The sequence below is a fragment of the Diplodia corticola genome (assembly GCF_001883845.1).
Source record: "Diplodia corticola strain CBS 112549 chromosome Unknown scaffold51, whole genome shotgun sequence".
NCBI classification, from domain to species: domain Eukaryota; kingdom Fungi; phylum Ascomycota; class Dothideomycetes; order Botryosphaeriales; family Botryosphaeriaceae; genus Diplodia; species Diplodia corticola.
The window spans coordinates 234314-260120 of record NW_017971530.1 but is presented as its reverse complement, the minus strand read 5'-3'; the positions used below and the strand labels follow the sequence as shown (position 1 = coordinate 260120).

Below are 25807 nucleotides of genomic sequence, written 5' to 3'. Positions count from 1 at the left end.
CGGTGTGCTTGGTGTCGTTGTCGTTTCTCGTCGAAGGGGTTGGCGGGAGTGGCGTCGTTCGTGGGAGAGATTTCGTGGGGTCGGAGAAGACGGAGGCGGTGCCTGGGGGTTCACAGGGCAGACTGGGATGAGGCTGTCGTCTGTGGCGGACGGGTAGTAGTCGAGGGCTCTGGAGAGAATCAGGAATGACGGCGTGGAGGGGGGTTGCTGTCGTCTTCCAGCACTTACGGATTGTATCCACATTCGTTCTGACGGGGTTCTGCTCAGCGGCGCGAGGATCGGTGTCGGGACCAGTATTGAACATGACTAGCGAAATGTATCAGCATGTTCGGATGTTTTGGGGATCCTAGAGGCGAATGGAGCGCCTACCTTGAACGAGTCCATTCTCGGTGACCATCCAAGTCTTCACGGTGGCGGGATTGGGCGCGAACGTGACGCGGAATCCGGCGTTGATCCAGTCCTGGGCCACGGGCGGCACGATGATACCCCAGACTGGAAGGATGATCTCCTTCGGACCATCGTCTGTGATGGTTGACGTCTCAGAGCCGGACGAGTTGGTCGAAGAGGCATTGGCGGGCGCCATTGCGTTGGGAATGGGTTCAGAGAAGAGGCAGAAGAGGAAGAGGAAGTTGAAGGAGTGGTGTGGCGCAAGAGAGAAGACGTCTTATAGCGATGGTCGCCACGTGATACTGTAGTTGCTGACCTTGACAGGCACGAAGAAGGTTTGGTGAGCTAAGGTGAAATCTGAGCAGGTGAGAATTGGGCAATTCTGTTCTGAAGAAGGCTTCACCCACCGAAACTGGCTCACTTCGACGAATTCTGTCCGAGTGTTTGATACATGGCAAGCGTTATGGCAGACATGCCTTGTTTGTGCGGGGTCAACGGGCTTGCTATCGTTCTTGCACGCGCATTCTGGCGCAGAGCAGGTCGATTTTCCTGTAGCAATTTCCAGAATCTACGCAACGCGCACCGTGCTAGCTTCGACGCAGTCCAAGAGCATCTTGGCCCGCAATTGCTTTACTTTCGATTCAAGTCTGAGAGGTTGTCAGCATCGCGTAGGCTCCGCTGGGTGACGGGATCAAGCTCTGGTTCGTGCCGCTGTTCCTGATGGCATGTTCAGTCTCATTGTTCCAACTTGTCGTGCTACCTCATCAACTGTACGACCACACAGAGAGCAAAGGCCACGAATGCCATCATCATCAGTTCATGCAAAAGTGTGAGCTACTGGATTGAGCATCTATAGAGCTCTATAAGCCACAACCCAGCGTGCCAGCCGTTCGCATCCGCCGACGTGTTCTATCCCGCTCATCCACCGATGTCAGGAAGCTTTCAATCGTTCATGCCTCCGGTTCTGTGCTATAGGTAAGATAAGGTGACGACAGTTCTTTGCAGAGGAGGATCATCAAAGGCCTTACAGAATAGATGACATTTCCATGGCGAGAGATCTAGACGGCTTTAGGATAACGCACGGCCATGGAGGATCTGGCGGATGCGTTCTTCCTGGATGTGATGGCAGCCTTGATGAGGGAGTAGATGATGAACACGACGTAGGCGGCAGAAAGAGTCCAGAGCGCGCTTGCAATTGTGAGAGGAAGCGCGGTTGAGATCTTCATAGCGCTTGGAGTTGTGGTATTTTTGTGTGTTGGTGGAGGTCCGTAGGTTGGCAAGCTGGTCTTTAGGTAAGCGAATCGAGTGACCATGCGAGCATGGGTCCAGCGTTGCAGAACACTCACAAATTGCCCCGCGACGCAAATTGGCACCGTTCCCGTGTACCACCCTTTGACTTTCCATGGTGCTCGAACCACCTGAGCCTCATTTCCAGCACTGTCTCCATTTTCACTTTCCCGTTCCCTTTCAAGTCAACAGGTACTTACAAATGGAATTTTCCCGCATCTTTTTATACTACACCGCAGTAATCAAATGCAGACTATTAGCACATGCACTTTCTGACATGTTCTGTCCCGCATTTTCTTACTTTCTTGTTTTTGCCTTGCACCCCCAACGGCATTCAGAAACCAGTCCTTGGGCCCTTTTTGTTGACCAATGTTTCCCTCTGAGTATTCTGACAAGGATGCAGAAAGAGCAATATGGAATCGGCTACTACAACTCAACCTTGCGTACAGGTTTTCGACCTTCCTGCCAAACAAAGTGCGCAACATGATCTAGCAGCATCTGGTCCGGAATATCTGCTACTCCTGGGCCATCACAGACTTCCAGGCGCTCCCTGGTCACTTCTTCGCCAGTACTCAGATGCGTGACGAATCCCTCTCCATGCTCACGTCCCGCCTCATCTGGCGCATGCCGTCCATCTTTCACAAAGCTCAAGAAGTCACAGATATCAGCGGTACAGCCACCAGTAACTTCGCCATAATGAGCAAGTTTCGGGCTGTAAACGCAGAGGCCAGGGTGGTGGCTGACCCTCTACCTCTGAACAATTAATGTAGCAAAATAGGATAGGAGGGTAAGAGGTGATTCGGGTGGGACATCAACACCTACCCTAGAAAAGACAACACAGCCGTGTTTTCTTTTGTTGCGCTGGACATGCGGCAACGACTTTCAGTGCGGCTTGTCCAAGGCCGCGACTTTCGAACACGAAGCGATAGGGTGGCTTATCAACATCAACTCCTTCCGCCGAACAACTCAAGCCACTCCTTGTATACTATGTGATTACCGTGAGTTTGACGATGGATCCATTCACCGGCGGCATCGTTCACTCTCTACCGAGCAACCTTTTGTCCCTGCCGCGCGAGCTCCGCGATAAGATCTATGACTTCACGACCAAGCCATCCTACACGCAATACGCCCGACACAGCCCGCTCCCTCTACCTGTCACCTGTTTCATCAACAAGCAGATTCGGAGCGAGGCCTTGGCGCACCACCTCGCCGAAGTCCGCTGGGAATTCGACGTCAGGAAGGCTCCGTACGGAAAGGGACAGCTGGGCCTCTTCAAAGCCTGGCTGGCCGCTCTCGGAGATGGCGCCAGGCATCTCGCACGCTTCAAGTTTATCTGCCAGCTGAAGACGTACAGGTGGGAGGTGTACATCAGCCTTGTGGCCGACAGAGAGCCGAACGGTGCGCGGAATGTGGACGTGGATGAAAGGGACGTGCGCGGTCTGTGGCCCGGCGCTGCAGGGGTCGTGGCGTTTGAGCGCGAGGGCAGGATCCACTTTCAAGCTATGTTTCCCGGCTACAGGCCTGTTGTCTGGAGAGCGCTTGACGTAAGTTGTGTTGCTGCTGTGGAAGTCCAGTCAAAACTGACGCGTGCAGCACGATGGGAGCGACCCTACGAATGGTGCGATGAGTATGAACCTACAAGAAGAGATCAATGAGTATATCGAAGAGGTTGCGGTCAAGCCAGTGGCGCAAAAACGGTGGGACGGAACGCTGACTGGTGGGGACATCAGCAATACCATCGAGAAGCTTCTTGCTCACGAATGGAGGTGTTGTTGAGAACCGGGCGAGCCATGGGGATGGAGTATGATAACGGGCGCGCTTTCCAACTAGCCTCCCTTACTTCTCGACGGTCAGCTTCTTTGGGGTTTCTCAACGCACACTAGTAGTTCTCTCTGCCTCAAGGCACCGTTATTCAATGTCCCAAACGAGTCAACCCGAAGCAAAGCCACACCACAATGGCAAGGATCATCACCCTGTAGCCTTCCCGCACGTTTCCGTCGTCGTGGGCACAGACCCTCAAATATGTCCTCCATGAGCAAGCACGACAGCATCAAAGTACAACATCGAAACGAGCTGCTGGATTCAAGATGCTGGGAGCAGACTGAGGCTGGCCCTCATCGTGAAGAAAAGTCTCGGCATGGGCCATCTCATTTTTGTAACCCGCTGGAGCTTTGTTTGCATCGACTGCTGTGCAAGACACAGACGTTGTGGAGATTGTTCAGGCCAGGTATGCCTTGCGATGTTTTGTGGGAGCCGAGCTTGCCGGATAGCCGCAAGGTGCGCGTGTAGTGGCTTGGGAGCTCCACCATGTGGGGAAATACCGCGCATGCTGGCAGGATGGTGCTGCGTTGGGAGCCGGGAGCGATTGGCTGGTCACGGGCAGCAAGAGCAGGCAAGAGCAGGCAAGAGCGAAGCGACGCTGGCTGTGCGGCTGCGGCGCGGCATGTGAAGCTGCAGCAGCGCACGTCACGCACAAACGCAGCTGCAATACTGAGGAGTGTGGCGCAGTGTAAGGCAGGCGGCACTGACGCGCAGGGCGACGCCTTGGCCGCTTTGGGCAGGGCGAGGGGCTCAGCTCGGGCACACGGGCGTCAGCATCAGCAAACCCTCCCCACGCAACATATATTGCCTACTTCCACCTGCACACGCCTTCTAGAACCCGACGCCCTCTCAATTGCCTCGCACTCCCCGCCCCCACACCAGCTCTACCATTCGAAGATGGGTGTAAGTGCAGTCCCGCCCAGCGCGCGCGGCGTGCGCCCGAGGGAAGCTCGCGATAGCTGCCCCTCGTTACCCCGCTGTGAGGTCATACCATCAGGCTGACGCGAATTCTGCCTTTCAGCTCGCATCCAAGCTCGCCGCTGCCGGCCCTGCGCCTGGAGGCCCGCCACCCGCCAACTATGGTCCGCCCGGCGGCCAGCAGCCTGGCGCATACGTGAGTTGCCACTGCGTTCCTGCCCGAAACGCTGCGCCTTGTGCGACGCGCATGCTAACCCAGTCGCAAGCCCGGCGCGCAGTCGTACCAACCCTACAACCCCGGCGCCCCCGGCGGTGCTCCTCCTCAAGTAAGCGTCCCGTGAGCTTTTTTTCGTTGCCCCTCCAAGCCTGCCTTCGTCATCGCTCGGCCCGGAGCCCTGGTTGCGACTCATCCACCAAAACATTCCGCACACCTCGCTACCGCCGGACACCCTCCACGTCTTACCATCGTCCCTTGGACCTCCCCTTCGGTGACGCCTGCCGCTGTCCTCAAAGATCCATCGCGCCATGTCCTACCAGGCATACCGAGGTGCCTACGGCGCGCCGCAGCACCCGCCGTACCCACAGCAGCCGCCGCAGCCTGGATACAATCCTAACGCCTACACGCCACAGTCCCCCGCCCAGCCCTATCAAGGCTACGGCTCTCCGCCCCCAGCTTCACCTTACACCCAACCTCCGCCTCAATCTCCTTTCGGCCAGCAGCCGCCAACGCCGTTTGGTCAGCAACAAGGCGGCTACAACCGGCCACCCCCTCCTCCCCCGCCATCTAGCCGCCCTGGACTTGCATCTGCTGCTACTGGCAACGCGCCCACACCGCAGCCGGGCTATGGACAGCAACAGCCACCCCCGCAATCCTACGGACAGCCACCGCAACCTTATGGCCAACCCCCACAACAATATGGCCAACCCCCACAACAATATGGGCAGTCCCCGCAACCATACGGACAACCTCAGCAGCCATTCGGACAGCAGCAGCAGCAACAACAACAACCATACGGGCAACAACCATACGGCCAGCAGATGGCTTCTCCAGCATACGGACAACCACAATACAACCAGGGCCCGGGCTATGGTGGATATGTTCGTCGGGCGCATACATATTTGAACCAATTGAAGTATATTTGCTGATGGATTGTTGTTTTAGGGCGGTCCCCCTCCCGGTCAGCCTCAGTACGGCGCCCCTCCTCAGGGTGGTATGCCTCCGCAAGGCCCGCCGAACCCCGCGCAGATTCAGGGCTACAAGCAGACCCTCATGAGCGCCGTCCAGGAGAACAACCTCCAAAACTTCTACCCGCCCAACTCGCCTGCTCTCGAACAGATTGCTCAACGTGCTCCCCAGCAGATTGCCCAGCTTTGCCAGCGCTGGCGCCTGCCCCAGGAGATTGGCAACGATGTTGTCAAACTCGGCTTGTTCGATATCATCCTCTACATCGACGACTCCGGCTCCATGCAGTTCGAAGAGAACGGCGAGCGCATCAAGGACCTGAGGCTCATCCTGGAGCGCGTTTCTTATGCTGCTACGCTGTTCGACGATGATGGAATTTCTGTCCGCTTCATGAACTCTCTCCCTCCGCCGCAGGTTACCGAGCACATCAAGACTGAGCAGCAGATCGAGCAGCTCATGTCTCAGATTCAGTTCAAGGGCCTCACTCCCATGGGTTCGCACTTGAAGGAGCGTGTCCTGGATGAGATTGTCCGCAACGCGCGTGGTGGCCAACTTCGCAAACCTGTGCTCGTCATTACCATCACTGACGGCCAGCCTGCTGGCGAACCCCAGAACGCCGTTTTCGAGGCCATCAGGAATGTGACCTCCGAGCTCAGCCGTATGCCCCAGTATGGGCCGGGTGCGGTTCAGTTCCAGTTCGCTCAGGTTGGCAACGACGAGAAGGCCCGTGAATTCTTGTCGAAGCTTGACCAGGATCCCCAGGTTGGTTCGCTGGTTGACTGCACATCCAACTACGAGAACGAGTCAGCGGAGATGGCTAGGTCCAACCCTCCTGTCGACCTGACTCCTGAGCTTTGGCTTGTGAAGCTCCTGCTTGGTGCTATTGACAACTCCTACGACCGCAAGGATGAGAAGAGCAGTGGTGGTCATCCACCAGGCGGCTATGGAGGTCCTCCCGGTGGGCAGTATGGCGGTCCTCCCCAAGGCTACGGTGGCCCGCCTCCTGTGAGTAGATTTGACGAGTATCCAGCATGATATCCGCTAACAGATCACGATAGGGCCAGTACGGTCAGCCTCCTCAGGGCTACCCTCCGCAGGGCGGCTATGGTGGCCCGCCTCCCGGCCAGTACGGTGCTCCTCCGCCTGGCCAGGGCGGTTACGGCCGTCCGCCGCAGGGCCCGCCGCCGGGCCAAGGTGGCTACCCTCCCAGGTACTAAACTGAGTACTGGGTGGCTTGATGGGTGACAAGAATTTTCCTTTTGGCCTCGGCCGGAGATGGTTTCTTTTTATCGGTTGCGACTTATGCCAATCCCGAGTCTGGCATTGATACGGACTTACTTTACCCACTTGAAGATTGATTACCCCCCCATCAATTCTTGCCATCAGGCAAGGTACTTATTTCGATGAAATGAGAAAATTATGGACATGATAATTTCCCAATTTCCATCCAATCAATGCTCCGTAAACACGCGATGTGACCCGCTTTATTGAGACTTAATTGACAGGCTATTACCTACTACCCGAGGCCAAGAGAGGTCGTCTTTGACAAGGGACATGAATGGTAGATGAATTTTAGGCCTCGGGTACCTTTTCCAATCCAAGTCGCCCCCATGAACCAAAAATCGAAGCGGACCGACTTTCCTCGGGTGAGCGAGCTGGCAACGAACCTTGGTGTCAGGCACACTCTTGTTTTCGTTTTGTTTTTGTTTTCCTTAATGGCCGCCATCCAGACGATGTCACTGAACGCGTTGGTCCAACGACCCTTAGCTCATCCTGTACCTTACGCGCCAGTGGCGCATTCTACCATATGCTACCAACGAATGGAAGGGCCAGCCACCACCTGACATTCTCGCGCTTGTCTCTAGCTATCTGACCATCCCAAAGCCCAAGCCAATTAAAGTAAGAAATTAGGAATACGTATGCAAAACATCAGACGTAACCCACTTTATTTTCGTATGGTTTCACGTCTATTTATTTACCTTTTTTTTTTTTGCACGCGAATGGCTGGCTGGCTGGGTGACTGGCTTGTTTGCTTGCTTCCATCTTTCTCTTGCCGCGCGCCAGTTTTTTTTTGTCTCTCTCTCTCTCTCTCTCTTTCGCTCTCGCTCTACCCCTCTCTCCTGCATGTCCAAGTCTTGCCCAGACAAAACCAGTCGATCGATCGATCACGCACAGCGGATATATGCATTTCAATTCCCTAGCGCGCAAAGGGGCCAGGCAGGTAGGCGGGCTGCGGCACGAAATGAGCTAAATTCTAATCTATCATTTACAAGAAAGTTTGATTACAAAAGCTGTACGGCTGAAACATCCAAGGGCTATTTCTCGCCCCTTCGCCCCGAAGAGCGGATGAGGAGAACATTCCCGAGTTCCTTCGCATTAATTACCCCGTATTACAAGATATGTATGGTGTCGAAATTCTTCTTTGTTTTCTTCGTAAAGGACAGAGAAAAAAAAAGGAAGTAGGAGAAGGCTAGTAAACAAAAGGAAGGGGGAAGAGTGTGCTCTCTCATCATGAGATGTGATCTAACACTTTCCGCGATCCAATTCTGTTTACCCAAATCTCTCCCGATTCAAATCAATCAATTATTCAAATCAATCAATCAGTAGTCCATCGTGAAATCATATTTTGTGCTTTTGCTGCTTCTGATAGGAAAAAGAAGAACAAGAAGTGAGTTCAAAGGAAAAGACAGAAGCAGCAGCATTACAGAGCAATATAACATATTTCCCACCCCGTTCAAAAGCAAAAGACGCTTTGGAAAAGGGGGCGGTCAGTCACCGGGGCGGTTTGCTTAATCCGTTAAGTAGTGGGCTGCTGTTTTGTGACCGGCTGCCATTTCAAATGCGCCCTTGGTCACTGTATTGGGGGGTTGGGGGTTGTTCGGTGGTAGTACAGGCGTATGCATCCTTCATGAGAACATGCTACATGGTTTTTTTTCCTTTTTCTTTTGGTTCTTTTTCTTTTCTTTCTTTCTTCCGTGTCCAAGTGTGCTGGATTATTACCGCGCGGGCAACGTGGCCCGCAGGCCGCTGGTAGCACTTGAACCAGACACGACTCTCGATCCGGAAACTGGGCCACCGGGCACTGGCGCTGGGGCTTGAGCGTCGCCGCCACGGCGGACCATTTCTGCCTCCTTGCGCCTGGCAAGCAGGCTCTTGAAAGCGCCGAGCCATTGCGTCATGTCCTCCTCGTTGGGGGCGCAGAAGCGGTAGTTGCGTTGGTCAGTGATGAGCTGCATGCAGAAGCGTTTCGTCTTGGACATGGGATCAATTTCGACAGCGTTGAGGATGTTGGAGAAGGGGATGATGAGATTGGCGGAATATTCCTGGTCTGATTTAGGATCATGCGGCTTCACGAAGAAAGTTGACGGTGAAGGGGGAAACTTACATCTTCATTCTTGTACAGGCCGAGTGACTTGGGGCGCAACACTCCCCAGAGCTTCTTCCACTGCCTCACGCCACCCTTCGACTTGAGAATGTATAGCCATCCTTGGAAAACCACGCGTTCGTTGTCCGGTTTCTTGCCCGTACTGCCGGTTTCGGGGTTGGCACCAGCGTTGCTCACCTGGCTCACATTTCGGCCCAGGCTCGGGCGTCCGCTAAGGGAGCTCTCGTAGCCAGCATTGCCGTCATTCGGCTGGGAAAAGGACAGTGTGGACTCGCGAAATCCAGTCGGAACCGGCGTATCGGAGTAGTCGGAAAAGGAGGCCTGCTCGTTGCCCGAGTATTGGAAAGTGTGCGACGTGCGTCTCGCGCTGTGCAGATCTTCCGGGCGCATCGAGCTCGGAGGTCGCGCGAGGCCTTCGCCCTCTGACGAGCTCGACAGTAGCTGCTCGCGTATCTTCCTTTCTGAGCTGCGATTGCGGCTGCCGAATGTCTTGCCTTTCCCGCTTCCGTTCGGGCTTGCAAGTATCATCTCCTCTTCTTCCTCGTCGATGCGCGACTCGCGCCGGATGAGCTCCACCCAGTCTTGGGCATCTTTATCGGACAGCGCGGCGAGGTGATAGTTTCGCGAGGGGGAGAAAAGCCCGAAGACGTGCTTGGCCTTCTTGGATGCGTCGCGCTGGCGTGCGACGGCGGTAATTTCGTTCAGGGAGAGTTGGTGACGAAGGCGCGTCTCGTCGCGGTCCTTGTAGATGGAGAGGGTGTGAGGGCGCAGCACCAGGTAGACGGTCTTCCAGGTCTATGATGCGTTCGTTAGCGTCCGCGGCATGGATCATTTCGCTCGCGCGCGTGAAATTGTGCGAACCTTGGTCTTCCTCGTGCGCTTCAGCAGCTCTCCCGACTTGAGCACGCGGTCGAACTCGAAGCTGCCATTCTGGTTGACGGGCGAGAAAACGCCCAGGCCCAGGTCTCCTTTCCGCGTCGCCTCGTCGGGCGGCGGTGGTGTACCGGTCCTGATCCGCATGGGAGCGGCGGCGTGCGAAGGGATGTTCTGGGGCGCGGTAGCGGGGGCTACGTCGGCCATTGCGGGCGTTCAGAAGACGAGGTGCGGACGGAGTAGTGACGGCGCGGATATGTGGTTTCGGTGGAAGCGCAGGCGGCTACGGGGGCATCGGTTCGCTGCGTTGTCACGGAGCCTGAGTATGTTTGAAGCTTGTCGAATGCGGAGATGGTGCCAGGGGTGCGACGGAAGGCATGAGCGGCGCACTTTCACGGGGCGCTGCGCGATCTGGCCTGGAGTCGCAGCGCGAGGCGCGGGCAGCGGGCAGCGGGAAGGCGTAGTCTTTGGCAACGGCGTTGGGCGGGGCCGTGGTCACAAAGTCAAGGGCTGCATTATCTTGTTAGTTAGGGGGCTTGACCGAGAAAGCGAGCTAGCGAGTCTGCATGAGACGGACAGGGACCTAACTTAGTGACGGCATCGCGCACTGACGCATCATGAGCCATCATCGTCCGCCACACCACCAAGCGGGGCGCAACGACATTTCTCCCCGCCGTCTTCAAAACTCCGCCTTCGCGTGCGCTCCCGTCCACATACCCGCGCACGCCTGATCGATTCCCGCAGAAACTGGCACCCGCAGCACCATGCCTGTCGTCGGCGCAGAGAAGCTCGTGGAGCTGCAACAGGCCCACGATGGAATCCGCAACGTGCGCCTCTCCATGCCCCATTTCCAGCACGCTTACTGACACTGCCTCCCTAGATTTGCATCCTCGCCCACGTCGTACGTTGCACTTGCCCGCTTTCACCACCCCCGCGCCTCCTAGAACGTGCCCGACCAGCCCGCTGATACGGCTGAGGTTTGAAGGACCACGGCAAGACCTCGCTCACAGACGCTCTGATCGCCACCAATGGCATTATATCCCCCAAGCTCGCCGGCAAGATCCGCTATCTGGATTCGCGCCCGGACGAGCAGCTGCGCGGCATCACCATGGAGTCGTCGGCCATCTCCCTCTATTTTTCGCTGATGCGCCGCTCCGCTCCCGACGCCGAGCCGGTGCGCCAGGAGAATTTGATCAACCTCATAGACTCGCCCGGCCACATCGATTTCAGCAGCGAAGTGTCGACAGCCTCGAGGCTTTGCGACGGCGCAGTGGTTTTGGTAGACGCGGTCGAAGGAGTGTGCAGCCAGACCGTGACAGTCCTGCGCCAGACGTGGGTCGAGAAGCTGAGGCCTCTTCTCGTAATCAACAAGATGGACCGCCTGATCACGGAGCTCAAGATGAGCCCTGGCGAAGCGTACACCCATCTGAGTAAGTTGCTAGAACAGGTCAATGCTGTCATGGGCAGCTTTTTCCAAGGTGAGCGCATGGAAGACGATTTAAAGTGGAGAGAGAAGATGGATGAGCGCATCAGCGCCAAGGCAAAGGAGCGTACCGACACGGTCGATGGCGATGATCTGCCCAGCGACATCGCCGCCGATTACGAAGAAAAGGATGACGAAGACATCTATTTCGCACCGGAGAAGAACAACGTCATCTTCAGCAGTGCCATTGATGGCTGGGCATTCACGGTCAAGCAATTCGCTGCGCTGTATGAGCGGAAGCTCGGAATCAAACGCACAGCGCTAGAGAAGGTCCTTTGGGGTGATTTCTATCTCGACCCCAAAACAAAGAAGGTCCTAGGCTCGAAACACTTGAAGGGAAGAGCGCTCAAGCCTATCTTCGTGCAACTGGTCCTGGAGCAAATATGGGCAGTCTATGAGGCCACAACAGGCGGCAACACAGGGAAGGGGTGCGTGGATCTCCTTTTCTCCTTTCTCACCCGTGCTCGTTGTATAGGTTCCCGTAGTGAAATCAGAAGCTTATGTCCCCCGTTACATGCAGAGATCCCGCCATGTTAGAGAAGATCACCAAAGGCCTGAACCTTAGCCTCCCTCCTCACATCTTGCGCTCCCGAGATCCCCGAACGCTCCTCATGGCTCTCTTCGCAGCCTGGTTACCGCTTTCGACCGCTGTCCTTGTCTCCGTCATCGAGCATCTCCCATCGCCCCCGGCTGCTCAGGCAGCACGGATGAAGGAGCTCGTCAAACAATCGCCCGGAGCAGAGCACGTTGATCCCAAGATTCAGGACGCCATGGCCAATTTCAAGAAAGAGAAGGAGGCACCCGTTGTTGCGTATATCAGCAAGATGGTCTCCGTACCGGAGAGTGAACTGCCGGAGAACAAGCGTCGCGGAGGCGGCAGTCTCAGCGCAGAAGAAGCCCGGGAGCTCGCACGGAAAAAGCGTGCTGAGTTCGCACGCGCACAGGCTCTCCAGAACGGCGCCGGCGACGACGTAGCCAACATGACCCAAGCCTTCGGCGCCACGACCGTCATCAGCGAAGAAGGGCCGCAGGACGCAGAGGGAGGAGAAGAGTCGAAGCAGCAAGAATCCGACCCCGAGCACCTCATCGGTTTCGCGCGCATCTACTCAGGCACGCTCAACGTCGGCGACGAGATCTACGTGCTGCCGCCCAAGTACACACCGGCGGCGCCGCACGCCAGCCCGGAGCCGCAGAAGGTCACCATCACGGCGCTGTACCTGCTCATGGGGCGCGGCCTCGAGCCGCTGTCGACGGTGCCGGCGGGCTGCGTCTTCGGCATCGGCGGGCTGGCCGGACACGTGCTGAAGAGCGGCACCATCTGCAGCCAGCTCGAGGGCGGCGTCAACCTGGCCGGCGTCAACCTCGGCTCGCACCCCATCGTGCGCGTCGCGCTGGAGCCCGAGAACCCGGGCGACCTGGGCAAGATGGTGGCGGGCCTGAAGCTGCTCGTCCAGAGCGACCCGTGCGTGCAGTACGAGGTGCTGGAGAGCGGCGAGCACGTCATCCTTACCGCCGGCGAGCTGCATCTCGAGCGCTGCCTCAAGGACCTGCGCGAGCGCTTCGCCCGCTGCGAGATCCAGGCCGGCGCCCCCATCGTGCCGTACCGCGAGAGCATCGTCGCTGCCGCGGAGATGAATCCGCCGCAGAACAAGGACCTGCCGAGGGGCACTGTCGTCGCTGTCGCGCCGAGCAAGCACGTTACCGTCAGGTTGAGGGTGAGGCCCTTGCCTGCGGCCGTTACGGACTTCTTGACGAAAAATGCGGGGGCGATCAAGCGGTTGTATGCTCAGCGTCGCGCCGAGGAAGAGGAGAAGAAGGGAGGGGTGGACGCCGTCACTGATGGAGAGGATGGAAGAGGAGAAGAAGGAGAGGAGGAGGGTGAGAAAGGACTCGAGGCGGATGTCGACGTCACCGAAGGCGGCAACGTCCTCACCATCAAGGACTTCCAGAAGCAATTGCACGATGCATTCGCGGAAGCCAAGGGCGAGAGCGAAGTCTGGGCCGGCGTGGCCGAGAAGATTGCGGCGTTCGGTCCTAGACGTACGGGTCCGAATCTGCTGATCGATGAGACTGGGCAGAGGGTTCTGCCGCATCTGTAAGTGTTTCCCAGTCTTCGTTCTTTCTTTCTTCTCTTTTGCTCAAGAAGAGGTCGGAGACAACCAAGTATGTAGAATGACGGGAGAAAGAGTTAACGAAGAACACCAACAGCCTCTCCACCGACCCGGAACAGCACTCAGCCATCAACCCCTCCTCCACCTCGGAGACGCTCACCCCGCACGACTTCACCGACAAGATCACGTACGCCTTCCAGCTCGCGACCTACCAAGGCCCGCTCTGCAACGAGCCGGTCCAAGGCATCGCCGTGCACGTCGAAGCCGTCGACATCGACGGCGCCGTCGCCGCGGACCGCTCCGCGCTGGGCCGCCTCACGGGCGAGGTCATCAAGGCGGTGCGCGGCGGCGTGCACGCCGGCCTGCTCGACTGGTCGCCGCGCATGCTGCTCGCCATGTACAGCTGCGAGATCCAGTGCAGCACCGAGGTCCTCGGCCGCGTCTACGGCGTCGTCACCCGCCGCCGCGGCCGCATCGTGTCCGAGGCCATGAAGGAGGGCACCCCCTTCTTCTCCATCACCGCCCTGCTGCCCGTCGCCGAGAGCTTCGGCTTCTCCGAGGAGATGCGCAAGCGCACGAGCGGCGCCGCCCAGCCCCAGCTCGTCTTCGTCGGGTACGAGATGCTGGATGAGGACCCGTTTTGGGTGCCGTGGACGGAGGAGGAGATTGAGGATCTGGGCGAGCTGGCGGACAGGGAGAATGTCGCGAAGAGGTACATGGAGGGCGTCAGGAGGAGGAAGGGGTTGTTCATCAAGGAGAAGATCATTAAGGATGCGGAGAAGCAGAGGACGTTGAAGAGTAAGTAAGTAGGTGGCGGTGGAAGGGGGAAGCGGGGCAAGTGCTGGGAGCGAGGTGCGAGTTGTAGACAAAAATGAAGGATATTCTCATGGCTTCTTTCTCATGATTTGAGTGCGTAGCTTATCGTATTCAAATAAATAGATACAGGTGTCTATTGGAGTGCATTTGCAAGCGCGAAAGGGATCTGGGAGTGTCGGAGCCAGGGGCTAGCCCGGGGCTTGGCATGTCTGGTATGATTTGAGAAGGTTTGCACAGAAACAACTGAAGGCCTTCGCCACGAGTGGGACCATTTTATTTTCCGTTTGGCTTTTCGGATTATTCAATAGCTAGAAGGGCCACATATTACAGAAGACCCAACCGTTATGAGCAGCTTTCAAGCAGTGTAACAGCATCTAGGTAAACTACGCCCTACACCAAACCCCATCGGCCCCACATCCATACATTTTCACACATCCTTCTTCATCTCCGACTCCACCGTCTCATCATCGTATCTGATCCCCCCCTCCTCTCCATCCTCCACGTCCCCATCCTCCTCCTTCCTCACCAACAACAGCCTCTGCTCCTCGAAATCCTCAAAAACCTCAGGCCCGAACCTCTCCACCACATCCAAAACCTCCTTCGCGACCTTCCTCCTCCTCTCCCTCAACCTCACCAACGCGCCCTTGCTCCACGGATTCAGCGCCACCAGCAGCGGCGGCAGGCTCTTGACGACATCCATGCCCACCTCGCCGATGCGCAGCCCCGCAAACGTCACCGCGACCATCAGCGCGAAAAAGGCCGGGACAAACACCTTGAGCGGCAGCCAAGCGGGCACCCACGTCGTGGCGCGGGCCCAGGGCGGCGCGCGCGCGGCGCACACCTCGGCGTCGGTCCGGCACAGGACGAGCCAGACGGACACGACGGCCGTGTACCACACGTACAGGGCGGGGGCGAGGCCGAGGGCGACGAGCATCTTCCACGTGCCGACCACGTCGCGGGCCTCGAGCTTGACGGACGAGTTGGCGAGGGCCTTGCGCTGCTTCTTGACGGAGATGACCTTGGTGGTGACGAAGACGGGCCAGAAGAGGGCGAGCGACGGCAGCGTGCCGGCGACGAGGGCGAGCACGAACGCGACGCGCTGGAGCAGCGTCGCGAGGACGTACAGCCAGGGCCGCCGCCCGACGTCGCCCCATTCGACCTGGTGGTCCTTGACGCCGAGGGCGCGCAGCTGCCGGTTGTAGGCGGCGACGGAGCGCGTGAGGTGTTGGACGAGGGGCGCGTCGCGGAAGCGCGCGTAGCCCTCGAGCAGGCGGCGGTTGAGCTCGACGGTGGTGGAGAGGGGGAGCTTGGCGCGGAGGGGCTTGTAGAGGCGGCGTGTTGCTTGCACGAGCATCAGGGTCTCGTGGTCGGGCGCTTGCTGGGTCACGGCTGCCAGGGAGGCCTCGATGGTGGCCAGCAGGGAGCTGACCGCCGTGCGCTTGGCGTCACCGCCCGAGGCGAAGGCGGCGATTTGGTCTGGGTGCACGCGGATGGGGCCGCCGAACTCGACGACGGCGCGGGAGCGGAACTTGTTGGGGTGGAAGTAGTTCATGCCGCAGGGGAGGATCGTGAGGCCACAGCCTGGGTCGCGGGCGAGGGTGCCGAGGGCGATGATGGCGGCGCCGGCTTTCAAGGGGAGGAGCGAGGGCCGGTCGTGCGAGCCGCCTTCAGGGAAGATGCCAATGCAGCCGCCGGCGACGAGCTCGCTGTAGACGGCATCGAACATTTGGTGCTGGTCAATGTGCGGTGACACCTTGTACGCGGTGCCACCCTCCTCGGCCTCGGCCTCGCCGCGGCGGCGCAGGGCCTTGTGAAGCGGGTGGTCAGGTTCGAAGGCCTTGAACGGGGCCCGCAGGCGCAGCGTATCGGCGGAGAGGATCTCGGCGATGGACTGCTGCTCCGGACTCTCGCCGCCGACCTTGGGTAGGATGATGCTGCCGCCGACCATGAATTGGGACGAGGTGAAGTCTACGTCCTGGCCGCGCACCAGGGTCGGGTCTCCTTCCGGATCGGGCAAGTAGATCTTGCCGGGGCCCGGCTTGATGTGGTCCATGGCCCTTACGACGGGCAGGGCGCCCATGCGACTGGCGAGGGCTCCAATGTACGGCTCTCGCATCGACTTGTCAGCGATGAGGAAGGAAACACGACGGCCGGCATGGTGCTTGAGGATGCGCATCAGCAGGGCCGAGTCGACGAACTGGTTGGCGTGGGGCGCGGCGATGATGATGACGGGCCCGCGCGCGGGAACACGCCAGGCATTTCGCGGGTAGACCTCGCGGAAGAAGATGTCCAGGCAAAGGGTGAAGATGAAGCATCCGATATCGTAGATCCAGGGCACCAACAGCCGCCGGTGCTGCTTGGGGGCCATGGTGGGCGTGGATGTGATGTGGTCAGAGCTGTGGTGACAGAAGTTGTGTTACGTTTGAAATTCGGCCTCGGCTGCCAGCTCGCAGCTGAATCCTGCTGCGCCTCGGCGAAACCTGGAAACGTCTGCTTGTGCGCTGGTACTCCAGCAGTACTGGAAAAGCCGGCCTATTTCGTTTTGCGACATGGTCGATGGGGTAGAAGCTCTTCGCTTCGGCTGTGCGCAGTTCTGTCGTACAGTTGCGTTCGTCCACGTTTCAAACTGCCATGATGCGATTGCGCCCACGCTTCCCTGTTGATCAAACCGAGCCTGCCCGTAAAGGGCCCTTTGCAGAGGAATGGATATAAGCAAGCAACAGTGCGGTACGTTTACGCATTAATGACGCCAGTTGTGATAGCACGGATTGCTTATCTGCTAGCGTCAACGGACTGCAATAAGTCAGTATCGCTGTGGCTGGGATGGCGATTAGCTCCGATTAGCCCCAACCTTCTCTGCCGGCCTGAACAATACACAGTCGACTTGCGAAACATCTGCTTGCACCATGCTGAGTCTATCGCAATGTAGGGGTGAGCATCATGACGTTGAGAGATCTTCAGCGCCTCCGTCGCCACTGAGTATCGCGCACATACACGACAGATACACGTCTTCCCGAGGCAGTTGCCCAGCGACGGCGCAGACGTGAAGAGCTCGTCGTCGTGGGACTGAGCTGGGCACCAAGGCTTGGGGGCGAGAAGCGTCGGGCCACTCAGGTACGCAGAGCGACGGTGTTGGTGGGGCGTCTGTCGCGTGTCAATTGGTTGCCTGGATCCCTGGTGCTGGCCGGGCGGCCTGAGCCGCGAGCCTGCCCAGATTGGGCACGACATCTGACCTCCACATATCGCATGTCCAAACCACTGCCATTATTTTTCGCACCTTCACAACGCTGCACCGATGGGCTCTAAAAACCGCGCGACCGGCGCGAGAGGCCGACTGCCCCATCTGCAGGTCGCGTCGGGTTGCCTGTGAAAACACGGAAAGAGCGTCCGGTCCCCAGTCTTCTGATTGCAGCATGCTGATCATGACTCTTCTTCCACAGCCTGGCTCCGAGCAGTAAATGTCGCAAACATCTGCGCTGATCAACCAAGGCCTGATACGACTCCTTCGCGTCAAACGATTTGGGGCAGCCCGTGAGCCCATTTTTCGCGTGAGGGACAAACCATCATCATCATCACTTGCTCGCCCGGTTTGATGTCCGCGCCAGGACCGCCGGGTGCCCGTCCTCCGGTGATGCTTACTGCGGAGAAAAGTCATCATACGTCATACGATGACACGGAATCCGTGTAGCCGAACCTGCTGCGGCAACAGCGCTGTCGCGTCCCGACGGCCGAATGCGCAAACACCACGGGCTGACCGGTCCGGATACGCAGGATGCTGGTGGGCAGGTGGCAGTCTCTCTTTGTCAGCCCGGGCAGAGCCGCTCGCGTGTCCCGAGCACAGGCCTCGGGAGCGACGGAGCCCGGCGGCAGTGAAGTGGCTGACTGGCTGTTGGCTGGCCTGGCCTCGCCAGCTCATCGAGGGCGCGGCGGGGTCAACACGCGGCGCTGTGGACAGCAGCTGCGCACGCTTTTAAGAAAAGAGGCAAAAGGATGGCGCAGCTGAAGGACTAAAAATACCCGCGTCGTAAAGACCAACGCGTGGGTGGCGAAGCTCGCGGTGCGTGCGTCCAGGGACCCAACACAGCCCGCGTGCTTCGCGAGTAGCGGTGAACGTGCTCACGAGCAGAGGCCGAAAGAACCACCGTGCCGGAGGGGCGATCAGCAATAGCGCGCGGCAACGCCTCGAAGGTTGTCTCGACGTGAAGATTATCGATTCTGGGGCTGAAGAGACGAAGCGCGGCTTCAGCCGCGGCGTTGGGGGCCAAGCGGACGACGATGGGGTGAGGGTGGTGAGGGTGGTGAGAGCAGCGGTTCGGCGGGCGAGCGGGCGCGCAGACGCGCAGGCGTTCGGCGGCTGCTCCCGCGGGTTCCCCAGCGCGCCTCGGCATGAACGGGAGCTCGTTGGGGCAATTGTGCGACGACGGGTGACGGACATGCAGGTCATCTGGGCAGGCTCGATAGGCAGACAGGCAGCGGGCTCGGTGTGTCTGGGCTCTGGGTTAGCCGGTCCGGAGGTGACAACTCAGGTGGTGACGCGGAGCCCACACGTTCCAATAGCTGCCAGGCTGGAGGCTGGTTCGGGCTAGGGCGATGGAGACAAAAAGGCGGTATTGGACAACTGTTGGCTGTAGGCGGCTCTCAAGGCGGAGGTGGCCCTAGTTGCGGAGATCCTCGGGCCTTTGCGTCGCGCCGCGCTCGGGCTATCCCACGACTCCACTGTCAAGAGCCCGAAAATTCTCAATGCTCGACTGACGGGTGGGGAACGTGCCCGGCTTAAGTAGAACAGCTGTGGCCGCCTCGCTGTGCCTGGAAGTCTAGCCAGTTCCCTCGTTTTGTTGCGGAACCAACAGCACCTCGACAACCAGACGCAGCCCGCAGCCCGCAGCCCGCAGCCTGCAACAGCCCGGCCCGCCTTCCCGTGCGACTACTAAGAGAGAGAGAGGACCGCCCACAATGGATTCGGCCTGGTCCGAGAAAGACCTCCCCGGCTACGACGCCCGCAGCGTGCGCAGCGCGTCGACGACCTCCAGCGGGCACACGCACGTGCCGCCCGTGGTGCACTACCAGGCCAACGAGCGCGATGCCGACCGGTACCGGAACAGCTTCGGCGCCATCATCGACACCACCTACATGCAGCCCGGCGGCGACGACGTGTACGACGCCAAGGCCAAGCTGCTGAACGAGGCCCTCTTGGACATGGGCATGGGCCGGTACCAGTGGTTCCTCACCGTCGTGACCGGTCTCGGCTGGTTCCTTGATAGCGTATGTCGACTCCTTCCGCTTCGGGCTAGTGCTCCGCTGACAGCTCCACCCAGTTTTGGATGTTCTCCTTCGCCTTCATCCAGCCCGCCGTGCAGAACGAGGCCAAGTTCTACACCAGCAACGCCGCCTTCCTCACCGTGTGCCAGTATGTCGGCCTCACCGTCGGCGCCTCGGTGCTGCCCATGGTCTCCGACTTCATCGGCCGCAAGACCGTCTTCAACTTCTCGCTCGCCCTCATGTGCGTCGCCGGCCTCGTTGGCGCCGGCATGCCCACCTTCTCCGGCCTCTGCGTCGTCGCCACCTTCATGAGCATTGCCGCCGGAGGCAACCAGGCCGTCGACAGCTCCATCTTCCTGGAGATCATCCCCGCCTCGCACCAGTACCTGTTGACCATGCAGGGCGCCTACTCGGGCCTGGGCAAGCTGGTCGCCGCTCTTGTCTCTTGGTAAGCCTTGCTGCATCCCGCCCTCGTCCTCTCGCCCGCCAGCTAACCACCCGGACCCGCAGGCCTCTGATGTCCAAGTACTCGTGCGCCGCCGACGCCACGACCGAGACGTGCCACTACGTGAACAACATGGGCTGGCGCTACGCCTGGTGGACCCTCGGCGCCATCACCGTCTTCTTCTGCATCCTCCGCTACTTCTTCACCCTGCACGAGACGCCCAAGTTCCTGCTGGGCCAGAACCGCGACGCCGACGTCGTGGCCACCGTGTCGGCCATCGCGCAGCACAACGGCCGCCAGACGTGGCTCACGCTCGACGCCTTCCAGCACATCGAGAAGATCCACGGCCCGCCGACGCTGCGCGCCACGGCCGCCAACAGCTCCAAGGCGCGCCTCTGCCTGCAGCCGTTCCGGCCCTCGTGGCTGCGCAACGTCTTCTGCACCCGCAACCTGCGCACCAGCACCACGGTCCTCATCGTCATCTGGTCGCTCATCGGCCTCGCCTTCCCGCTGCACGCCGCCTTCGTCGCCCGCTGGCTCGCGGCGCGCCACCCCGCCACCGCCGCCTTCAGCACCAGCCTCACCTTCCAGACGCACGTCTTCACCGCCCTCTGCGCCATCCCCGGCCCCATCGTCGCCGGCTTCCTCGTCGAGACGGAGCGCCTCGGCCGCAAGAAGACGGGCGCCGCCGCCACCCTGCTCGCCGGCGTGCTGTCCTTTGCTTACGCCTCGGCCCGCACCAAGGGCGACGTCATCGCCTGGCAGTGCGTGCTCGCGTTCGCCCAGAACGCCGTCGTCAGCCTCATGTTCATGTACGTGTCGGAGACCTTCGCCGCGCCCATCCGCGGCACCGGCATGGGCGTCGTCGGCGCCGCCGCCCGCGCGGCCGGCCTCGTCGGAGCGCTCGTCGTGGCGTTTTGCGAGGACAGCGCCAGCAGCGCGCCCGTGTGGGTCGCGAGCGCCTGCTGGATCGTTGCCGGTGCGCTGTGGTTCGCGCTGCCGTATGAGATGCGGGCGAGGGCGTCGAACTAAGCGTGTTGGTTTGTCCGTTTTTTTTTTTCTTTCCTGGTTTTTTTTTTGAGGGGTTTTTTCTCGTCTATGTTTTTTTCCTTTTCGCGGATTCTGCGTAATGTTGTGGGTTTTTTGTCGTTTTAGAGGAGTTTGGACGGGGTTGAGCAAAGCGGGGGCATTTGGGAACTCTCCTTTTTATTGATATCCCGACGACGATCATAACGATGGCATTATGAGACACGCTCTTTGGCTTTTAGAGTACAACCACGACTACGGATGGGGGAGGGAGGTGGGCAGGGAAAGCACCTGAGAGATATAGATACCAGCTCGGATGCGGGGAAAATGTTGATATTGCACAGGCAATTGTACCTATGATATAAAAAACGTTCCTTACGATCTCTGTTCTGTGTGCATTTTGATGTTATGGTTGCGATGGTTGAGTCCTCGGAGAACAGTCGGTCTGGTCACTACCAGTCGGCAAAGATGGGACAGGGTGTTTTTGTTTAGGAATCGATACTGCCCCTCATTCTTTCCTTCTCGGCATCCACGCTAGAGGTATGTGCAACACTTCTAATACGAGGCTGCATCTATCAAACCTTCATGTTTGAGACTCATCCTTTCGATTCGATCCCTAGATATGTATCTCGCCAGCTCGGTTTTCCTTCGCGACGCTGCTTTCATCCCCATAATGAAAACCATGCAAGTGCTCCGTCCAAAGGACTCTCAGCATTGAGCGGGTGAGATGCCCTTCCCGATCCTTACATGACAATGCAACCACTCTTGGGGTTACCAAAGAGAACACCGAGGTTGGGCATGCTGATGGTATTTGTTGAGGTTTTTTGGAACGTCCGGTGGAGAATTCTGAGGATTGAGGCTGGTGTCCTTCGCAATGGCCATCAGCGCTTAGCATATATATGTAGGACCTTCATTCCAGAACAACTGATCTTTCTGGACGAAACCGTCCATTGGCATAAAGCACCTAATGCGCTGCCTGAGTTCGGCTGGACGGAGGAAGGTGGAAACGAAACAGGCAGCCCAGGGTGCCGGATGGCATAAGGGTTGAATGGCTGACGAGGATGTATAGCACACCGCAATCAGTCAAGTCACGTCCGTGTGGTGGATGTGCGCGCTTGTTGCGAGTTGTTTGCTTTGTCTGCAGCAATAACGAACCTTTGAAAGACGAAAGGTGCCGGGAATATGGTCTAGCTCAACGGTTGGCTATCCGCTTTGTTTGAAGCGAGGGTGAGCCAACCGACAAGCCGCGAATCCACACATCTGGCAAAAGTAGACGGTTCACCCGATACTACGGGCTCTTCGACCTTGTCGGGTTGTCGATACATACCGATTCAGGGGAGAACAAGCTCAAGGCGGATCACTGACGAGGGACGGAGATCACTGGCGGATGCTTCCATGATCTCTGATTTAGTTTTGCTCAAATCCAAAGGTCGTTTTGCTCTTCACGTAAACAGTGATTCACACGAAAACTCTGGATTATGGAAGCCTTGAGAACGTTACAAGCGAATGTATGACCAACCACCGAGCCTCACTGGGCTGTCATGTTCAGACTGATTGATTCATCAACAAACCCCGAAACTCTACCTGAAAAGCTCAATGGCATCGAGGATCTACTCAAGCGTTAGCCTTCCAAGCCACAACGCTCCCGAAAAGCGGGAGACAAAAAACAAGAATGCACTCACGAAATTGGGCGTCAAAAAGCTGTCCCCGCTGCTCCCGGAGATGACGGAAATGGTGATGGTATTGTCGGTGGACAAGGTGCCGTCGGGGATGTCAAAGTCGTAGATCTCGCCGTAGCCGCGATAGGCGCCGCGGGTGACGCCGCGCGAGTTGATCTGGGTCGGGGCGGCGGCCGAGTCGGAGTGGTCGTTGACGGTGATGGAGGGGCGGCCGCCGGCGAAGGCGAGGGTGGTGCCGACGCGCAGGGTGGCGGCGCCGGCGGCGGCGTCGGCGTCGAGGGCGAGGGTGATGGTCAGCGGGTCGTTGAGTCCCTTGAACAGGGCCATGGGCACGCTGCTGGCGGCCGAGGAGCCGACGGTGTAGGTGACGGGGCCCCAGTCGGCCATGCGGGCGTCGCTGGGGTGCATGCGCAGCTGGTTCTCGGCGTTGAGGAAGCCGTCCGGCTTGCCGTCCCACGCGCCGATGAGGAAGAGCGACTCGGAGCCGGCGGCCCAGGCGCTGGCGATGTCGGCCGCGGTGGCGGCGCCGGCGGTGACGGTGACGGTCGAGGTGGCGACGTTGAGCTCCGTCTGGTACAGGACCATGGTGTAGGTGCCCGGCTTCATGGCGGGCGAGGTGAAGGCGCCCGACGACGAGGCGTAGGCCCAGTACTGGGCGTCGTCGTTGTACCAGTGCAGCACCGTCTGGTACGTGTCGCCGTCGACGCCCGAGGCGGTGCCCGTGACGGTGCCGCGGGCGCTGTCGGCGACGTAGCCCTCGAGGTCCAGGTCGGCCATGAAGGAGAAGTCGACGCTGGCCAGGGTCGGGATGCCCGAGCGCGACCAGTACATGGCGTAGGGCCCGTGGAGCCCCTGGCGGAACGACTCGGTCTGCACGTGGCCGCTGTTCATGTACCAGTACAGCGCCGTCATGTCGCCGCCGTTGTTGGAGTTGATGTCGCGGTGGAAGGGCCCGCCCGACGACGTCTCGTACTGCGGCATCAGCATGCACGCGTGCGTCGCGTCGCTGTACACGCAGTGCACGTCGTCGTCGATGAAGCGCTCGCTCGAGTAGAACTTGCTGCGCGTCTCGCCGTCGACCACGAACACGTCCGACCCTTCGACCGTCGAGCTGCTGTCCGCCGTCGTCGACACGTCGCCGAACGGGTACTCGTACGGCAGCACCGACGAGTCCAGCCGCCCGATGTACCGCAGCTCGCCAATCTCGGGCTCCGCGCTGGTGTACGTCGCCATGTAGATGGCGCTGTCCCCTGACTTGAACACGTAGTAGTGGATGAGCGTGTCCGTCGTGCAAGTCACCTTGATCACATCTGGCCCGTCGTCAGCGCGGACTGAGTGACGCTGAGGGAGAAGCGCCTACCATCAATCGTCTCTGCAGTGACGTCTGCGGACCCAAGACCGGACCCGATGTGCGACCCCTGTGCGGAATACTGGTACTCCTGGCCGTAGTATACGATCGACGTGATGTCGCAGCTGGCACTATCAACCGTGACGACCAGCGAGTTGGCCGACCCCGCATCGATGGTATAGCTGTCGCCATTGTCCGTGAGGCCAAAGGCAGCCAGCGCGCCCTGGCTGCAGATGGAGACGAGAAGACCAACTGACAAAGCGGCCAACATGATGAACGGCGTGAAGAAAGAACGACGGGTTTGTTGGTATGCGAGTGCGGCGCTGCTATCTGATATATGTATGTACAGACCCTTCATGAAGACATGTACGCGTCCATTCCCAGTCTTAGATTGAACGGATGATTGTGTGTTTAGCGACCTGCCGCATGCAACAACAGTTACACAGCCTGGCCAGGGTCAATCGCACCGATTGGAGGGCTTTTGAAACGTCGAATCCCCGCCAGGTGGAAGCAACGTGGAGAGATGCCGAAGATCTACAGGTCAAATATCCTCTTTCATATATCTCCCGGCTCCCACGCCTTGGCGAACGCGCAACCACCCCGGCAGCTGCAGCCCGACCTTGTCCTATGTGGGTACCATGCCTGGACACGGTCGGTTCGGTCCGGTAGAGTGAGCGCTCGGACCGGTGGACGCGACGCTTTCAGCATATATTGAGTGTGATTTTGTGCAACAATTTTGCCATGCGCTGTCCGTCTTTCGGTCTGTTCTCGAGCGAGCTCCCCCTGTCAGCCGTTCCTGCCCCGCAAAACCCCATTCGGTGAGGCTTGATCATGACCACGTGGGGGAGACGTCTCTAGGCTGTTCGGAGTGTTGCCGTCCGATTTCGGCACTGACTTCGTCGTCACTTATTGGCACGGCCGGGAACGCGGAAAAAATGCTACTGTAACGATATGAGCAAATGGACAGAAAATCCCTCACATCCAGTGGTGTTCGTTCGAGCTCAATGTGTGGGGATTCGGGAAGATCTGGTCCGTACACCACCACCTCCTATCTCCGGTTTCAAACTCCGAGCAAATATGTTGCCAGGTAAGGATCGGTGAAGTATTGACTGCCAATAACTATTGTGAGAACTCGGCCTTCGGTCACGATGGTTAAGTGTCCCATTCAAGCAGAGCAAATCCTGATTTACAGTGTTACTGGGTCATCGAAGCGCTGGCTTGCGGGTATTTCACCGGCTGCACGCTTTAGTTTTCGCTTTCAAAAGCAGGGAGTGTTTGAAATGGGACTCACAGAAACCAGTGCGCGTTATCTCCAAGTGAAAGAGTGAAGGCCGTCACCAAACATGTTTTCTCGCGGCCACCCGATCCAATCCAGTCGGTTGTAGTGTGCATCTACACTTTGATAACAGTTCGCAAACATCTAGAGTGCATGGAGCACTGACTAGCGGTATGGTTTCTTGTGTAGCAATGTGAGGTCCTCTCTCCTGCTATGTTGTCAAATGGAGCTTCAATCAAAGATCAAGCCTTGTTATCTTCTCCTCGGTACACACCAAGACACTGGTGGAGGATTGAGATAGAGCCGTGTAGCCAATTGGATACTCGGCCTCGTCTGCAGGTGAACTTTCTGGGTATCCTATGCGCAGAAATATGGCGCCTTTCCCCCAGCTGAGAAAATGCAGTGATACATCCTGAGTAGAAGAATTGCATTCGGAGGGTATTCTTAGCCTTGCGCCACATCATGGCCTGACATGCTTATGAATAAAATTTCACGCACATCGATGACGCG

The 25807-nt window shown here is 58.6% G+C and overlaps 8 protein-coding genes across 8 annotated transcripts; 4 read left to right on the top strand and 4 right to left on the bottom strand.

The window, feature by feature from the left end:
* Positions 1–110: 110 nt before the first annotated feature.
* On the bottom strand, positions 111–583 carry BKCO1_5100094 (uncharacterized protein; the record flags this gene model as incomplete). The annotated part of the gene is made up of 3 exons (XM_020277019.1): positions 111–169; positions 229–306; positions 370–583. The coding sequence occupies 3 exons, from the start codon at positions 581–583 to the stop codon at positions 111–113; spliced, it is 351 nt and encodes a 116-aa protein (XP_020127500.1).
* Positions 584–2684: 2101 nt separating this feature from the next.
* On the top strand, positions 2685–3450 carry BKCO1_5100093 (uncharacterized protein; the record flags this gene model as incomplete). Its single annotated transcript, XM_020277018.1, has 2 exons — positions 2685–3218; positions 3268–3450. The coding sequence occupies 2 exons, from the start codon at positions 2685–2687 to the stop codon at positions 3448–3450; spliced, it is 717 nt and encodes a 238-aa protein (XP_020127498.1).
* Positions 3451–4392: 942 nt separating this feature from the next.
* BKCO1_5100092 (transcription factor) lies at positions 4393–6813 on the top strand (the record flags this gene model as incomplete). The annotated part of the gene is made up of 6 exons (XM_020277017.1): positions 4393–4398; positions 4517–4609; positions 4680–4739; positions 4951–5511; positions 5576–6601; positions 6655–6813. The coding sequence occupies 6 exons, from the start codon at positions 4393–4395 to the stop codon at positions 6811–6813; spliced, it is 1905 nt and encodes a 634-aa protein (XP_020127497.1).
* A 1779-nt stretch (positions 6814–8592) lies between these two features.
* Positions 8593–10061, bottom strand: BKCO1_5100091 (ph domain-containing protein; the record flags this gene model as incomplete). The annotated part of the gene is made up of 3 exons (XM_020277016.1): positions 8593–8919; positions 8982–9776; positions 9843–10061. The coding sequence occupies 3 exons, from the start codon at positions 10059–10061 to the stop codon at positions 8593–8595; spliced, it is 1341 nt and encodes a 446-aa protein (XP_020127502.1).
* Positions 10062–10618: 557 nt separating this feature from the next.
* On the top strand, positions 10619–14254 carry BKCO1_5100090 (elongation factor 2; the record flags this gene model as incomplete). Its single annotated transcript, XM_020277015.1, has 5 exons — positions 10619–10681; positions 10735–10755; positions 10840–11765; positions 11858–13432; positions 13546–14254. The coding sequence occupies 5 exons, from the start codon at positions 10619–10621 to the stop codon at positions 14252–14254; spliced, it is 3294 nt and encodes a 1097-aa protein (XP_020127499.1).
* Positions 14255–14691: 437 nt separating this feature from the next.
* Positions 14692–16632, bottom strand: BKCO1_5100089 (glycerol-3-phosphate o-acyltransferase; the record flags this gene model as incomplete). The annotated part of the gene is made up of 1 exon (XM_020277013.1): positions 14692–16632. The coding sequence occupies one exon, from the start codon at positions 16630–16632 to the stop codon at positions 14692–14694; it is 1941 nt and encodes a 646-aa protein (XP_020127447.1).
* A 2585-nt stretch (positions 16633–19217) lies between these two features.
* On the top strand, positions 19218–21000 carry BKCO1_5100088 (sugar transporter; the record flags this gene model as incomplete). Its single annotated transcript, XM_020277012.1, has 3 exons — positions 19218–19526; positions 19580–19971; positions 20034–21000. The coding sequence occupies 3 exons, from the start codon at positions 19218–19220 to the stop codon at positions 20998–21000; spliced, it is 1668 nt and encodes a 555-aa protein (XP_020127448.1).
* A 1574-nt stretch (positions 21001–22574) lies between these two features.
* BKCO1_5100087 (rhamnogalacturonate lyase a) lies at positions 22575–24292 on the bottom strand (the record flags this gene model as incomplete). The annotated part of the gene is made up of 3 exons (XM_020277011.1): positions 22575–22604; positions 22677–23983; positions 24034–24292. 3 exons carry the CDS (start codon positions 24290–24292, stop codon positions 22575–22577), a joined length of 1596 nt encoding a protein of 531 aa, XP_020127441.1.
* Between the last annotated feature and the right edge of the window lie 1515 nt (positions 24293–25807).